The sequence below is a fragment of the Lagopus muta genome, chromosome 1, assembly GCF_023343835.1.
Source record: "Lagopus muta isolate bLagMut1 chromosome 1, bLagMut1 primary, whole genome shotgun sequence".
In the NCBI taxonomy this organism is placed as follows: Eukaryota; Metazoa; Chordata; class Aves; order Galliformes; family Phasianidae; genus Lagopus; species Lagopus muta.
The window spans coordinates 164,125,837-164,142,350 of record NC_064433.1 but is presented as its reverse complement, the minus strand read 5'-3'; the positions used below and the strand labels follow the sequence as shown (position 1 = coordinate 164,142,350).

At 38.3% G+C, this 16,514-nt stretch overlaps 1 protein-coding gene across 1 annotated transcript in view; it reads left to right on the top strand.

The window, feature by feature from the left end:
* Positions 1-16,514, top strand: part of VWA8 (von Willebrand factor A domain containing 8) — a 182,792-nt gene that overhangs the window by 141,690 nt on the left and 24,588 nt on the right. The window contains exons 38-39 of the mRNA XM_048932672.1: positions 13,098-13,206; positions 13,995-14,151. Of these exons, the coding sequence (XP_048788629.1) occupies positions 13,098-13,206; positions 13,995-14,151 (266 nt within the window). The remainder of the gene's footprint in view (positions 1-13,097; positions 13,207-13,994; positions 14,152-16,514) is intronic.

Genomic DNA, 16,514 nt, shown 5'->3' with positions numbered 1-16,514 from the left:
TGAAAAACGTTAAGAAGTGGAAATATGCCTGCAGGAAAAATTGAGTAGATGTCTTACCTGAAAAATAATCACACACAATAGCTTAATTACCAAGCTGATTTGTGACTCCTGTAATTATTATGGTTACTGACATTTCCCTTTGTCTTTCAGTGTTAGGGTTATGGTTGTTGCCAAATTTCAGTACATTAGCATGTAAATTAATTCTGTATCTCATGCTGATTTTTAACTGCAGCTTTCAAAATGTGAAATAGTGAAATCAGTGTTTAAGGGAAGCATATGGAATCATAGAATCATAGAATGGCTTGGTGTGGATCTCAAGGATCATCAAGCTCCAACCCCCCTTAATGTATTGAATAGTTTGTAGGGACAGCAGGGCAACACAAATGGAAAATTTAGAACTTTTCAGTTGCATCTTTAATTTTTGTTAGTATCATTCTTACTTTGGGAGCTAAAGTGTGCTTTAGGAAGGACTTTTGACTAGGGAGATCCTACAGCTGCAACTATTTCTTCTTTGTGAGTTTCTGTAATCACTTTCACAGTATGTTAAAATGGGAAAACAGAATGAATCACCTCCAAATTAGATCTCTCTATATTATTGTTTACAAAGAGCCCAGATATTCCAAGCGTGAATGAGATTGATTAGGCAGAAAGCAGCTCTCCTATTCTTTCCTTTCCCATCCAAGTTCCCTTTCCACAGGACAATTCTATAAACTCATGCAAGAACTGACATTTTCTTGTCATTGGATTGTAGAAAATGCCTTTTGTAGAAGTCATGAGAGAGGAAAACTGTTACCCAGTAGCACATTTGTGTGGTTTCATGTTGCTGTACCAGTGCTGTTTTTGTTGCCTATGTAGTAGCACTATCGCCATCTTATGGTCAGATATCATCAACTGACATCAGCCTTATTTAACCTACTGATAAAGTTGTCTGGAGGGAATGGAAGGAGCCAGCAGGAGCAGTTATTTTAATTGCTTTAAAGTTTTTTTTTTCCTTCTTTTTTAAAATCTATTTTAGTAACTGTTGTAATCTTATTTAACAGCATTATTGTAGTGTCCATCGTAGTCGACTGAATATTAGAGAATACTGTCTTGGAAAGTTAAGCATCATCAGAGAATTTTGAGTCATTAACTAGTGATGTCAACTAGCCACTTTACAAAAAGGTTCAGAGGTTTTCCTGCAGTCATAAAGCAGTTTTCCAGATCTGTACCAGAATTCCTCTCTCCTGACAATCTACGTATCTATATTGTAGGCACACTACAGGGATAGCTCTTCTTAGCATACCTGTTTTCCTTCCTCTGTCAACACAGAATATTCAGCTCAAGCTGGTGGTTTGTCAGAATTCAAAATGGCATGCTGTTTGATTTGGATTTGAGGGCTGAAACAAAGCCTCATCTGCTCTTTGAACCAGCATGTTTATCACTAACTTCTGTTTCTCAGCTGCACATGGTTTGCTTTGAGTGGAAAGATCATGAGACCTAAGGAGCTTTCTTTACCAAGACATTACAGAGTAATAATCAAGAGAAATATTTTATGTACATCTCAGGTAAGATAGTACATACAAAGATGTTGTGAGAACTCTATACTCTGTTATTTGGGATGAAGGCCTTCCCCTTTCCCACTTAACTCCATTTTTTCAATGGATATAGACATAAATACAGTACTTCATTAAAGCTTTCATTTCTGGAAATGAATGGATGCTATTAGCTTGAAAATACACTCATGTAGATTCCTTCCATCAGATGAGCTTAGCAAGAACTCAAATGTTTCCGGTTCAAGAGATAACTGCTTTGCTAAGAAGACTGCAACTTAATGTTACCCCATGCTCATGTTTACAAAATTATCTTTCAGCCACATGTTGATCTGCTTATTTATCAGTCACATTCTCCTGTATAACGTTTCATGCTCAGATACATATTAAGTATCTCTAAGTCTAAAGAGGCATCTTCAGTTCCTTAACAAAATCCATCATTCCCGATCTTGTAGCAGAAGCTCGCTTAAGAAAATTGTCAGTGTTCCACTTATTGCTAGAATTCATCCCCCCTGCCAATTTACTATTCCCTGTTATTGATGCATCCCACAAAGCTAGTACAGGCTTTGCAAAGCTTAATAGCCCAACGTCCACACCTTCACAATGCTGTCCCTTCACCAACTCATGTTCTCTATCTTGACGATTGGGAGCCACGGTTCTGGAGAATCACTCAGAACATCTGCAAAGCTTTCCCAGCCTTTGAAAAAAAAGAAGGAATTACGGTACTTTCAATATAGGTAGAGATTCAAAGGAATGGAAAGAAATCCTCAATCAGATTTCAGTTTGAACTGTTGATACTGTCCATCTTCTAGGGTTGCTTTTTGGCTTTCAGAAACGCATTAGATCTCAGAAACAGTCTGTATGTACATAAGCAATGAAAACAGAGGAAAACAAACAACTGTTCCAGGGATATTCAGTAATTAGACTCCTATGATTTAATGTCATGGCAATCAACATTTGTTTTGTATTGTTGATACTCTCAGCAGAGTTCAAGCTGCTGAAGTCTTGAGGCAACAAAAATAGTTTCTGAAAACAGGGCTTATGTGTATATTAATTTTCACTTGTATGGTCAGGCCAGAAATTGTCTTCATTTTTTGAAGTTTTAAACTAAGAACACGAGTGCAGTATTCAGAAATGATTAAATTGGAGTGCCTAGCATAGAATTCTAAATAAAACTGGGTTCTCTGAAGTTACAAACTCAACTTGAAATCCATTAATTGTTGAGCTTTTTCACTTTTTTTAAATACGGAAAACGTTGACGAAGTCCTGATATACCTTGTTTGTGTTTTTTTAGTAAGCTTGGTTTACTGTTGTGTTTCTCTAGGTAGAGTACAGTGCTTACATAAAGGTAATTGAAGAATGCATCATTTTGAGATATTGAAAAGCACTGTGCTCCTTAGGGACCTGAAATCTCTACAACTAAATCTTTATTCACTTATATGTGACTACTAGCAAGACCATTTCTTTCTGTATTCATTCCACTTAATTCTCTTTCACTGTAAATTGTTGCCCAGAATGTTTTGTGCTGTGTAAGTACTAAGAATGTCATTATTTTCAAAAGTCTCAGGACAAACCCAAACCATTTGAGTGCATAAAAATGTTCAAAAAATATAGAAAAGTTAGTTTGTAATGCATGATACAATATGCATTACAATATACAATATACAACCTCGAAGCACAATCACAGCTTCATTGGCTATCAAATGTGAATCAAGATCACATACTGTAGGACTGAAGAGAGAACCTAATGACAAAAGTGAATAATGGCCACCAAACATGTTAGTATCAGTGGTTTAAAAATCAAGTTCTTGGCATTGATAGCTACCAGAAGTTTCTTCTGCTTTACATTCAAGCCTGATGTGCATCGCTTAGTTTGAAAAATCATGTACCACTTTGTAGGTGGGTCAGTCCAAAGGAATAACATAAGAAAAACAGCAAGGCTGTTTTGAGCAAGGCAGCTCAAAACTTCTAGACAGCCTGTGTCACTGAAGACAGCTCACATAGTGCTTATTAACATTCCTTGCAGTTTGACTTCTCCCTTGCATGGTCAGAGCAAGGGCCAGGGGAAATGGATGAAGTGTAATGGTGCTTGTTGTCCTGAGTTAGCATCACATCATTTTTTGAAGGACTGGTAGATTTGATTCTTTCATTCCTTCATAGTGATACTACAGAACAAAAGAAAGGTTGCATAATTGGTTTTGAGTTTTCATAAATGATAGAGGTGCCTTCCATAGATTTTTTTGGAAATCACTCATACTGTTGTGGAAATGAATAACAAAATGATCCCAAGTGTCTTGCCAAGGTTGATTCAAGTTCCACTAAATTGTAGGGCTTTCTCCTTAAAATCTCAGATCTTAGATTTACAAATCATCTGTTTTTCTTTCTCATGATTTTTCACCTGAATGTATGTTCACGATGCCTAAATGTAATGCAGCCTTCTGCAAGCCTTAGTGATATATCAGCAGATAAAGAATTCCAGAGAAGGAAGTGTTCCAGAGAAGGATGCATGTGGTCCACTATGCCCTTTACCCTGCTGTGTTTCTTGAATGTGTTTCATTCATAATGTGCTTCATTAGATGGAAAGAAGCACCAAATATACTTTTTACTGGTGAAAGCAGTTCCAATTCATTGCTTTAAACAGCGTTTGCATGTACTTATTTATACACAAACAGCTCAAGTGGATTTGTTCTGGGTGTGCTTGGGAATACTGAGAAGTAACAGAAAGGAGATGAAACAGGATCCAGTTTCAGACCTGCAGGCATTTCGGTGTCTGTTTATGAGCTAAGCACAGGAGCTCTCATTATAACCAAGAGAGCCCGAAGAGCTCACCCTGAAGGAGGCACCTACACATGTCTAGCTGTATGGATATTCATACACAACCAACTGTAATGCTAAATGCAGACACCTGGCTTACCTGGGACATCCCTGCCTTGAGCTGTCTGCAGTCTGGATCCAAATCCCATCCTCATTATGCAAACTATCACTTAACGACTCAAGGAAATAGATACTTAGAAATGGGAGGAGATTTCCTTTATGCCTATTTCTCTGCTTTGAGCTGATCCCAGAAGATCTGTAGTAGTTTGATTCTCTGCCATGTTTGGGCAGTGAATATCCTCATGGCTTTCTCAAACAGCCTCATTATTTTATTTGTACTCCACTCAACTATTTGTGCAACTGTGTGATGTGTTATTCACCTTCTAACAAGTTAATATTTTTGCTGTTATCCAAATCATTTCTTTTTTTTTTCCTTTTGGTTTTCTGAGGCTTCAGTTTGTACAGGAAAGTTTAGGATACTTATTTTTGAGGTTCAGTATTTCTCTTAAGTATAATTGATTCTGGCATTTCAGTGTTACAAACTTGTTTGTATTTACTGCTCAGGATCGACTTTGATTTATACTGGCATTTTTTGAAGTGTTTCTATCTCTTTTCCATCGTACTTCAGAATGTTTTAACAAAAATCCAGCTTTTTCCTGATGTTAAGACTGAATCATCGAAGCATAGAATTGATCAGGTTGGAAAAGACCTTAAAGATCATCAAGTCCAACTGCAAAGTGGGCAAGTAAAATGGGCAAAGCTGCAGTTCCTGATCTGTAATTAGAGCATGACCTTCAGCAAGCATGGCTCGTCCTTTCCCTCCACCACACCTGCAGTTCTTATTTTCCCACTGCGGACCAGGTGACTGTTCTGACCACATGAGGGCCTCAATGAGCTAATAACAGTGATTTTGGTCATCTCTTACGGCCTTTTGGTACAAAAGCCATGAATTATGAAAATCGTTTGCAGTGGCATGATTTCATAAGTTTGGAATAACCATATGAGAGCATTCTGCAATCCTATACAAGACCTTGGGAAACTTGAAATATTGCAGGGAACAGTGTTGCCTCGTCAGTGTCTGGATTGCAAGGTTTGGTAGCACTTCCAGTGCTGAGATCCGTAAGCCCCACACACTCTGACCCCAATTGTTCATTGCTCTCTATCAGCTCTCAGTGGGATGGTGTTTTGGGCTTCTCTGCCAAGCGTGGGGCACAGTGTGGGTTTAGTTCTGTGACATTCCTGGATAGCGTGATTCATTCTAGCAAAGTGGGAACAAGGCTCTGAGCGTGGGGTAACACAAGACTAGACAGTCAGGAACCTGTAGAGCTTGAGAAGTTCACATTACCAAAATTTTCTGCTGGGTAAAGCAACTCGGATAAAGATCATCAGTTCTCTGTCAGCTACTTTTTCTCATATAAATGTCATCAGCTGAAATGCGGCGCTTGTCAGAAGCACTATGCAAACACTTTCAAAATACGTTCCATTTCCTACAGCTCTTCCAGCCTAATTAGAGTGAACAGACAAAGAGTGGGAGTGGAAATAACCTTAACTTTCTGTTAGAGAAGGTCGACCCAGCATAAAGTTCTTCTTTCTTCCCCTGAACCTCCTCTGAAAGACCACAGTCCTCATGGGAGAAAATGGAATACCTCGGCACGGCAGCCTTCAAACCTCAGACTCTGCAGCAGTGCACGTTGCTGACTTACATGCTAGAACTGCTAACACAAGTGAAATGCTGCCAGCTGAACAAGGGAATGTGCACTGGTGGTTCTGCTCCTATGAAACTTGTTCTCTAATTAATGAAAGAACAAATGCAGAAATAATGTAAGTCATCTGAAGAAAGCGTATAAACAGGAGGGGGAACGACTGTTTACATAGGTTGATAGAGATAGGACAAGGGGGAATGGTTTTAAACTGAGACAGAGGAGGTTTAGGTTAGATATTAGGAGGAAGCTTTTCACACAGAGGGTGGTGATGCACTGGAACAGGTTGCCCAAGGAGGTTGTGGATGCCCCATCCCTGGAGGCATTGAAGGCCAGGCTGGATGTGGTTCTGGGCAGCCTGGTCTGCTGGTTGGTGACCCTGCACACAGCAGGGGGTTGAAACTACATGATCATTGTGGTCCTTTCCAACCCAGGCCATTTTATGATCCTATGATCATGTGATCTGTTATGGTAATGCGGAACGTAGGGGGTTTTCCTATAGAACCCAAAGCATAGTTGATCTGTAATAACTTTCATCTGTGATTCATAAGAACAGATTTGACAAGGTCCTAGATGTGTAGAAAATACAGCTTTTCTGCTTTCATTTGTAGGTGTTTTGTTTTTTTTTCAACTTGGTTTTAACTGTGCGATGTCCTGCAGTTTTCTGTCCAAAATACTTCTTATTGTCATAGTATGTCCACATACCTCTTCTTTCTTTCAATCTGTGGATTGGCTGGGGTACTCCAGAAGATACTCAATTCAGTTTATTGATGTTAGGAGGTATGGAATAGTAACAATAAATAACCAAGCCAGACAGTATCTGCTCTGATCACATGTGGTAGGGGGTGACCTGACATCTCCTAGCTGAAAATAATTGACATGGAAATTTTCATTAACACAAAATAACAATGGAATTTCCGTAGGGTTTTAACATAGTGGAGGATCTGCTAGATGGAAGACAATATATGACATTCTGTCATTGCTCCATTTCGTTTATCCAGCTTTTAAGCCACAGAATCTGTAGTTATGGACAATAGGTTCTAATGCATTTACTGCTGCAAAACTTCTGGGCTGATTGTTAGAGTGACAGCAGTTAGTTCAAATGAAGATCTACACCAGCAATGGCTACATTTTGTACAGTGGGATTTTTGGAGTTGGTGTATAAAGACTCCTTTTCATTGCAAGCTAAATTCGCTCTTTTGCGTGTTTCAGTCCAAATCTCTTCTTCTTTCCCCACATGAATTAACCTATCTGTGATTTCACTTTTATTTTACATATCTAAAATTGCTTTAAAGCTATGATGCTTTAAATGGTTTTGCCATTTGAGTTCAAATAGTGGTGTTCATGGGCGTCAGATCAAGTGTGAAGCCTCGTTAGTTCATTGTGAATTCTTGAAAAGTTCTGCAGACAAGACAGAAAAGCAGAATGAATCAGAATGAACGACACAAACCTATAAAATTATTTTATACTGCAGTGTCATTAATGTTTGGTTTTTTTTTTCACTTCAGGACAAAGCTGAAGACAGAGTATTGCATACATGATTATGCAATATTATCTGCAGGGGGGGTGAAACTAAATGATCTTTGAGATCCTTTTCAGCCCAGGCCATTCTATGATCCTATGATTATATTTTTACCTAATACTGAATATTCCTTTGTGTGGAAAAAAAGACTTCTTGTCTTCAATTTGAAGCTTTCGTATACTCTTTGAGAAAACAATACATACACTCGTGCTACAGATAAAATATGGTACTGGGGAAAGGATGTTATTATGTTTTTTGCCTTGTTAAATGCAATCTAGGGTAACATTGAGGTTTTAGGGTGGCTGATGGGGCTTGGGAAGGGAGCTGAAATGAATCAATGGTTTCATTTCAGGGAAAACCAATCTTTTGTGCATCTGCTAAATTACATTCTGCATGCTGTGGGAAATATTTTCTAATGCTTTGTGCTGCTGTGGGGTGGATTATTTAGTGCCTTTTTCACCTAGAGACTAGTCGTGTTCCATTACAGCCAAAGTCAGTCTACTTTCATAATAGTATGCGGTTGTGATGAAGAACTTTCCAGATTTTGATGAGCAAGTTAATGTCTCTTAAATCACATGTAGGGCCAAAGTTTAAGATTTGTTCAGATTTTTCCCCTGCATGACATTTCCTCCTGACATCTTTGCCCAATGTACTAATGAAGGAAGAAAGCTATTTAAGAAAACGTTAACGATTTAATTGCTTTATAGTATTTGTAGTGTATTTATGTTCATGTAAGGATCTGGAGTGTATTTTGTTCAACATTTACTTAGAACATTCTGTGGAAAGTGGCATACATTCCTTATTGACTATACGTGCCCTGTTTAATAACACTGTATGTTAAGAAAGGCAAAATAACAAATTAGTTCTTTCCTTCTATGTCCCAGGTATATTAGGAGAGGAGTGGTATCATCTAGTTTGTATCTTAGCAGAGTTCTTCCCTTCATTATGAAAAGAGTAAATAATGAGATCTAGGCAGCCTAGATCCTGCCTGCCTCTGTCTGCTTTCCTGGTTTAATCATATAAATAATAATCTGTTGTATACTAATTTAGCTTGCATTAAACTAACCACCTCTATCATGTGAATTGTATTCCACCTCAGTGCGCATGTTCTTTTTCCTACTTTTTTTTTTCCCCAAAAAGTAAGAGACATCCAATAATGCAGTATTATTACTACTCCTAAATGCTTGTGAAAACAAGTCTTTGGATCCTCTAGCTTGTTCTATTTAAAAATCTTCCCATGTAAATTTATCTGTAGCTGTAAATACTGCAGCTATAACCCTATTTTCTTTTTGATGTAACAATGTTTTGTCCATTAGGGCAAGTATATTAAATCATCAGTCCATCTATCTCTGTTATTCTATAGAATGGCCAGGTCTGTTTTAAAATGGGATAAGAAAAACTTAATTTGAGAATGTTTGAAGATGCAACTGTAGTCTATATTCTTAAGTACAAATTACATCCCTTTATACCTGTGGGATGTTAGCCTGAAATTAGAGTATTTTTCCTGGTTTTCTACTTCTTTTAAGATGTATCAAACTACTAAAATAAGCACTGTGTAATATAAGCATAAGAATACTAGATACAAGTTACTACTGGCAGGACCAGCTGCATTAAAACTAAGAGGGGAAAGTTCAGTTTCCCTGAGCATGGGGCAGACCTCCTCCATTAGAAGCCTGAGTTTTTTCACCAGTCCTCAAGCTGAAACAAGCTTTTGTTGCTGAGAGCACTGCAAAGGAGCTTTTCTGGCAGGCACTCCAGAATGGGAAGCACTGGCACATCTTGTGCCTTTCAGGAATTTTAATGAAGTTAGCCAGATCAGAATGCTGAAGTAAGCTGATGTATTAAAAGACCATTTACTCTGTAGCCAACTTACTGTGTTGAACGGAAGCGTGTCGTATGCAGGGTAAAGTGACAGGAATGGTTCCAGCCAAAAAAGATCCACATCAGAGACGCATCTCAGATGCATCAGGGGAAAAACTGAAAGCTGCCCCTCATATATCATTTTTCTATTCAAAGTTAGAAAGATTTTCAACCTTCTTTGACCTCTGCTTGCAAACTCTAAATGAAATTTCCTTACTGGTAGCCATGATTTCTTTTTCTGCCTTTCTCTTAATCATAGAATCATAGAATCATAGAATCATAGAATCATAAAATCACCAAGGTTGGAAAAGACCTAAAAAAAAAAGATCCAGTCCAACCGTTCACCTATTCCCAATAGCTCCCACTAAACCATGTCCCTCAACACAACATCCAGCCTTTCCTTGAACACCCCCAGGGTCGGTGATTCCACCACCTCCCTGGGCAGTCCATTCCAGTGCCTGACCACCCTTTCTGAAAAGTAATACTTCCTCATGTCCAGCCTAAATCTCCCCTGCCGTAGCTTGAAACCATTCCCATTAGTTATTAAGTTCAGTTTATTAAGTCTTAGTTTATTAAGTTTTTTAATTCCCATTAGTCATTAAGTTTAAGTACATGGTCTACCCCTCCCTCTTAGGGAGTATGCTACGTACAGCTCTATAATGGAACTATGGGCATCAAAGATAGCAAGAATTCTTAATTCTATCTATCTCCTGCATGAAACTCTCAGAGAGGATTTCAAGTGTGAAAAGAGGAGGTGAGATTCCCTGTTTCCCTGTCTCTTCAATAAAGATAACTTCTGGTAGTTAAAACTTCAGTTTTGTTTTAACAGACTTGAACAATAATGAGCTGATGTATGGATTTAAAAAGCAGGAGTGAAAAGATGGCAGTCTTCAAAGTTATGAATACTCTGCAACTTGAATGACTGAAAAATAGGCATACTAAAATGCTCCTCTCAGTTGACTTTGCTAAATATATTTTACTGACCACATTGGACAAATGCTATTATAAGCATGTTTATAATAGAGAAATTAGAACATTAAGACATATTCAGTCTCAATGTACTGAATAGTTCACTGAAAATATCTCATAAGAAGTCAGACAGTAGAATTATTTTATTTCCATCAGAAACATAAATGTGACTTGCTGAAGGCTGGCTGTTACCTCTTGTATTATGTTTATTTTCTTGACACAAGCAAGTGGAGGGTAGCCAACACTTGCTGAGATACAGAAATGCACAGTTGGGCTACTTGAAACTGTCTTTGAGGTGTTAAGCTTCTATTTAAAGACTTTTTTTTCCATTTTCATTTCAGTTCAGTAGGTGCTAAAATGCTAAGTTCACTCATACAAAAACAGCTCAAGCTAAATGTGGTAGTTTGATCCGTTTTACTCATATCACCTGGTGGGTTTATTTGTAAGCTGTCAAAAGAAAATGAATTGTGAGCTCACAATGAAAATACTGTAATTGTGAAAGCAGTGTATATGTTAGAGTTGATGTAAAAGTGGAATATTTTACATGGGTGACTTTGAAAGTAGTGTCTCCTTTTTATTTTCATGGAAACTACAACGAAGAGCACAATAGCACTACTACTTCACAGAATCACAGAATTGTAAGGGCTGGAAGGGACCTCCAGTGGTCATCAAATCCAGAGGGCTGGAGCACCTCTCCTATGTAGAAAGATTGAGATAACTGGACTTGTTTAGTTTGGAGAAGAGAAGGCTCCAGGGAGACCTCATTGTGGCCTCCCAGTACTTGAAGGGAGTGTATGAACAGGAGGGGAATGGCTATTTACAAGGATGGATAGAGATAGGACAAGGGGGAATGGTTTTAAACTGAGACAGGAGAGATTTAGGTTAGATGTTAGGAGGAAGTTTTTCACACAGAGGGTGGTGAAGCACTGGAACAGGTTGCCCAAGGAGGCTGTGGATGCCCCATCCCTGGAGGCATTGAAGGCCAGGCTGGATGTGGCTCTGGGCAGCCTGGTCTGGTGGTTGGTGACCCTTCACATAGCAGGGGGTTGAAACCAGATGATCATTGTGGTCCTTTTCAATCCAGGCCATTCTATGATTCTATGAATTTGAAAGTGAGAAATTTATGTGAGCAGCAAAGCATTTCTGTATAGAGAACTTTTCACTGCTAAAATTTAAATGATAGTTGTATTTCAAAAGTAGTATTTTTTTTTTCAGTAGAAAAACTTGACAAAAACATAATATTATATCTAGGTCACCCGTTGTGTTTGGAGCTTCCTTTTGCTGAACTTTGTGCGCTTTTTATATAAAGAATCCAGAAGAATGAAAATGTCCTCCTGTTTTTTCTTTTTACAGAATATTCTGTTTTAATTCATGATGCTGACAGTATCGTTTTGGTTTCAGATTTTAGTATAAACTACGTTCAGTGGCTTTTGTTTTCCTTGGTGTTTCTGATAGTTCTGAAATCTGCCTGTTGTATGGGAAAAAGAGCTGTTAATTTCCAAAGAAATTTCTTAAACCAAAAAAGTAGAAGCCCCCAGGGGCAACATATTGTTGTGGTTAAGTGTCTTTCTTCCTTTACAAATGTTAAATTAATGCAATTTAACAGATTAGATCTTGATTTTACACTAATGACATGGTTCACAGAGGATGTATTGTACCTCTTTGAATTAATATCAATACCATAAAGAGGAAGTAAATACTATTTTGAACAGTTGCCAAGACACTGTTGTTAGAGCACATGTTTTCAGTTCAAAAACATGTATGGAATTCATGTCAGTACTAAGTTAAGTCTGCAAGACAGTGAGTTCAAGCATTAAATACTATACAGTTTTGGGGAAAATCTTTGTAGTGCCAGTGAACTTCTGAGAAGTCAATAAATTGTCATTAATGGGACAGAGGAATTCATCAGAGAGATGAATGTATCATGGTTCACGAAAAAAAGACTAGTTTATAGGGTATAGATTTAAAGACATTGTTTTTATATATCATTGCGTTTCATATAATAGTAAATTGATATTAAGTTGTGGAAGATTAGTAATTGAAGGGCATTTTACACATGAATCATTGACTCACTGCGTGACTGCGAGTTCATAACAGGGAGAAGCATTTTTACCTTCACTCACCCATTTAAATCCAACCTCAGCCTAAAGTGATTCAGTCCCAAACATCTGACAGCTGTTGGGTCTTCAGCTCTACAGTAAGTCAGTGGGGAACATGCAGTCACTAGATGGGCATTTGCAGTAGAAAACTCACCGCTATAGACTTTTGTCGTCAAGACTGGAAGTCAAGGATTACATGAGTACAATGTGAGAGGAACATGCTATTTATTTAGTCACTGCTCATGAAAAGAAAATCAGTCTGCCCATCAGTAGAGCATGTGAAGCTGTAGTTGGGCGTTCATGCAGTTTGTAAAGGGAATATACAGCCAGATATCAGTACCACAAGAGGCATTCAAACTGTGGATGGCCCTGTCTACAGTGGAATTTTAAATTCTATTGGCTATCATCAATAAATGCTTATTTTTGTAGCATGATTAACATCTGAACGTGCTGCACGGTTTAAATATGATGGCACTCTTAGATCTGATGTGGGTGTAATGTGCCGCTCAGCAGCAGAGTGTAAGATCTACTAGATTGTTATTGGGTTGTAAGAGTGATTTTACTTGGTATAAGAAAGATTTTCAGCTCTATTTTTATTTTACAGATAACCATTCAGAGGGACAGTGGTTTGGACGTCAGTTCCCCCAAACATGGGAAAGTGGATCCAGACAACATGCCTCATGTTGGTGGAAATACTTGGGCTGGTGGAACAGGTTTTCATTCATTACTTTTTTTACGCATCTTGGAAGGATGTTTGCAAAAACTGCTGTACCAGATGCTGTACCAGATGAAAGTAGACATATACAAACCCACTCTTTCTGTCTAGTGCTATTTTACTCAGTGCCTTTATTGTCTATGAGATGTAGATACAGTGCCTAGTGCCTGCCTTAAACTCTGTATAGCAGATCTTCACTTAAATGACATTTTGTAGTTTTTACTCTTCATTGCCCACATAGGGAACCAGCACCTTGCAGCCACAGAAGCTAGGCCTGAGTCACTTGCCATTCTCTTAGACTTTTGTAGCAGCAGAATTTTAGGTGACGTAGATAGTAGACATATACAATAGGCAAAAGTGTCTTCTAATTCTAAAGTACACAACAGTGATCACTTGATAAAGTGGTTTGGAAGCAATGTAAAACAGCAGTCTTGGGAAAAGACAAAGTCTGAATAAATTGTTTTATTCAATTTCAGTTTTATTCAAGGACTGAGAGCTTTGAGTATATGTTCTATACTTAATTTACAGTCCCCTTTATACATGGTGGTCACTGTTACTAATCTGTTCTCAGAGTACTATAGACACAAGTATTCCATCGGGGTTCTCCTGTTCCATGATAACTATTTGCTATTGAATGTTGTTAGCAATAAATATTTATTTTCAGAATTGGGAAATTTTTCTGAATATCATCTATAGATATGGAAATGGAAGCAATAAGGAAAATGTTTTCTTATTTATTACTGAATGCATATTCTATAATTCGTTTTTCTTTTTCAACCATTCTAGGTGGGAGAGACACTGCTGGGCTAGGTGGCAAGGGTGGGCCATATCGTCTGGATGCTGGCCATAAGGTTTATCAAATATCTCAAGCTGAAAAGGATGCTGTTCCTGAGGAAGTTAAGAGAGCTGCTCGAGAGATGGGTGAAAAAGCCTTTAAACAGAGGTAATGTTAAGGAAAAACAAAAAACAACAATTATCTTTACTAACTTCACTTACTAAGTGAGTAGGTTAGATTTTAGGAGGAAGTTGAGGAAATGGACCTGGGGGTGTTGATTGATGATGGGCTGAACATGAGCCAGCAGTGTGCCCAGGTGGCCAAGAAGGCCAATGGCATCCTGACTTGCAACAGGAACTGCTGTTGCCAGCAGGAACAGGGAAGTGATTGTGTTCAGCCCTGTACTCAGCTCTGGTAAGGCCACACCTCAAGTACTGCGTCCAATTTTGGGCCCCTCACTGCAAGAAAGTCATTGAGGCCCTGGAGCGGGTTCAAAGAAGGGCAGCAAAGCTGGTGAGGGGTCTGGAGCACCCATCATAAAAATAGCTAAGTGCACTGACAGTCATACCAAGTGAGCTTTATGTTTCAACCCAAGCCATACTGCAGTGTGAATGCCTGCCTGAAAGAAGAGTACTGGGGAGATTAAAACATTGAAGCGAATAAATTTAGAAGCAGCTTTGTCACTTCACATTTTGCCACTGTTAACAGTGACTCCTAATCAAGGGGGCATATCTGGGTGCTAAAAGTAACAGGAAAGGAGACTGCCATTTGCTTCAACTGCTGTGTAAATATAGATGGTTTAGCACAAAGCACACTCTGTATGGGAACCACTGTATTTAAATTTATCTACTGCATTCAGATCAAGTTTCTGTTTTAATCTTTTTTTTATTACTAGATTTCCTCAGGCATTTAATGTATTCATTAGAGCATTCGTGATTAATAAAGACAAGGAAAGTGTACTGATTATATCAGAACTTCACAGGAAAAGGTTCAGAAAAGAAAAATACTTTTCAATAGCTACTTAATTTACACAAGCAACATCCAGATATTTAAATTAAAAATAATCAGTTCAGGGTTTGCTCTCAGGGGGAAGACATGGCTTGTTTTGCCTGTATTTCTTTACTGGTGTTTTGTGGGGTGTGCAAAGGAAGACTACTTTTAACTGTCTTTCTATGTCTCCATTCTGCAAAATTCCCTGACAGTTTTTCCATAATACAAATAGCTCTTAGATAGTGTACGTCTATTTATGTGTAAGCAAACATGGCATGCTTTGATGCTCTGTGATGCTCTACAAAGTTCATGATGGGGGGAAATTCCTAGATAGTGCTGCATGTTGTGGGAGCAGTGCAGCTGAGTCCTGTATAATCTGAGTGTCTGCACATGAGATAACAATTCATATCCTGCTAAAACCAGTAAACTACCATGTACCAGCAATAGATGTAGTCTGTTCTGAAACGACATTTGACACGGACTATTATTCTGTACCACTTGGGTAGCTGTGGGAACTAAGAGATAAAAGTTAGGAATAGGAAGGTTGGAGTCCTTAGAGTAAAGAAAAAAATGAAGGGATCTGCAAATTTTACTGTTTTGTTTATATGTTATTGTCTGGAAGGAAGAATTTTAATCCGAATGCTATTGATTGCTTTCCCAACTAGATGATACTGCTAGTGGAAAGCATTTTGAATTACCCCATTTCAGTAGAATGGAGTTAGCAACTACTCTTGGATAGATGCAGTGTATTGCTAGCCTATATGTACTTTGCTAATAATTTATAATTCATTTTAAAATCCTTATTTTCAGTCTGAGTGAGATTATGCTGTTATAAAGTGCTTGTGTTTGAAATAAGCTGCTCGTGGATAGAATCATGGAGTCATAGAATAATAAGGGTTGGAATAGGTCACTAAGATCATCTAGTCTGACTGTCAACCCATACCGGGTAGGTCGTATATTTTAGCTGAATCCAGTCAGGATGGTTGGATGGGCAGATATAAGATTGCAGCCTCACTGCATGAATTTGAGTTACTGAAGATATTGAGCAGTGCATAAATGCAGCATATTCATCTGTCCCTCAGCTCATACTTCACTGTTAGACCCCTGTAATTATGTTCTAGTTGTGAGTTTCACCATCTTAAGACTATCTGCTCAGATATGATGTTGAGAAGAGTAAAGAACTTTTAAGTGGAGACACAAGTTATGGAAGGTGCTTGTATTAGTTTTTATAGTGCAGATGTTGATCTTTGTTGTGTGTCTGGACAGAAGAGAGTTCAGTGACGTGGCTCATTTTTTGTAGGGGAGCACATTTTTACTGACATTCATCTAAAGCTCCTTTGTTTCAAGATTTCCTCATTTTATGAAGCACCAAGATAGGTACTGGAGACACAGTGACTGGCTGTAAATCTTCAACAACAGATTTGAGAGTATGTCTGTACTTAACCTTTGCGTTAGAGCGTGGATCGCGATACGCTTAAAATACTCCGACAGTGAAGTAATGGATAGGCACTCGTGTGTGTACATATAGCAACACCTAAGCC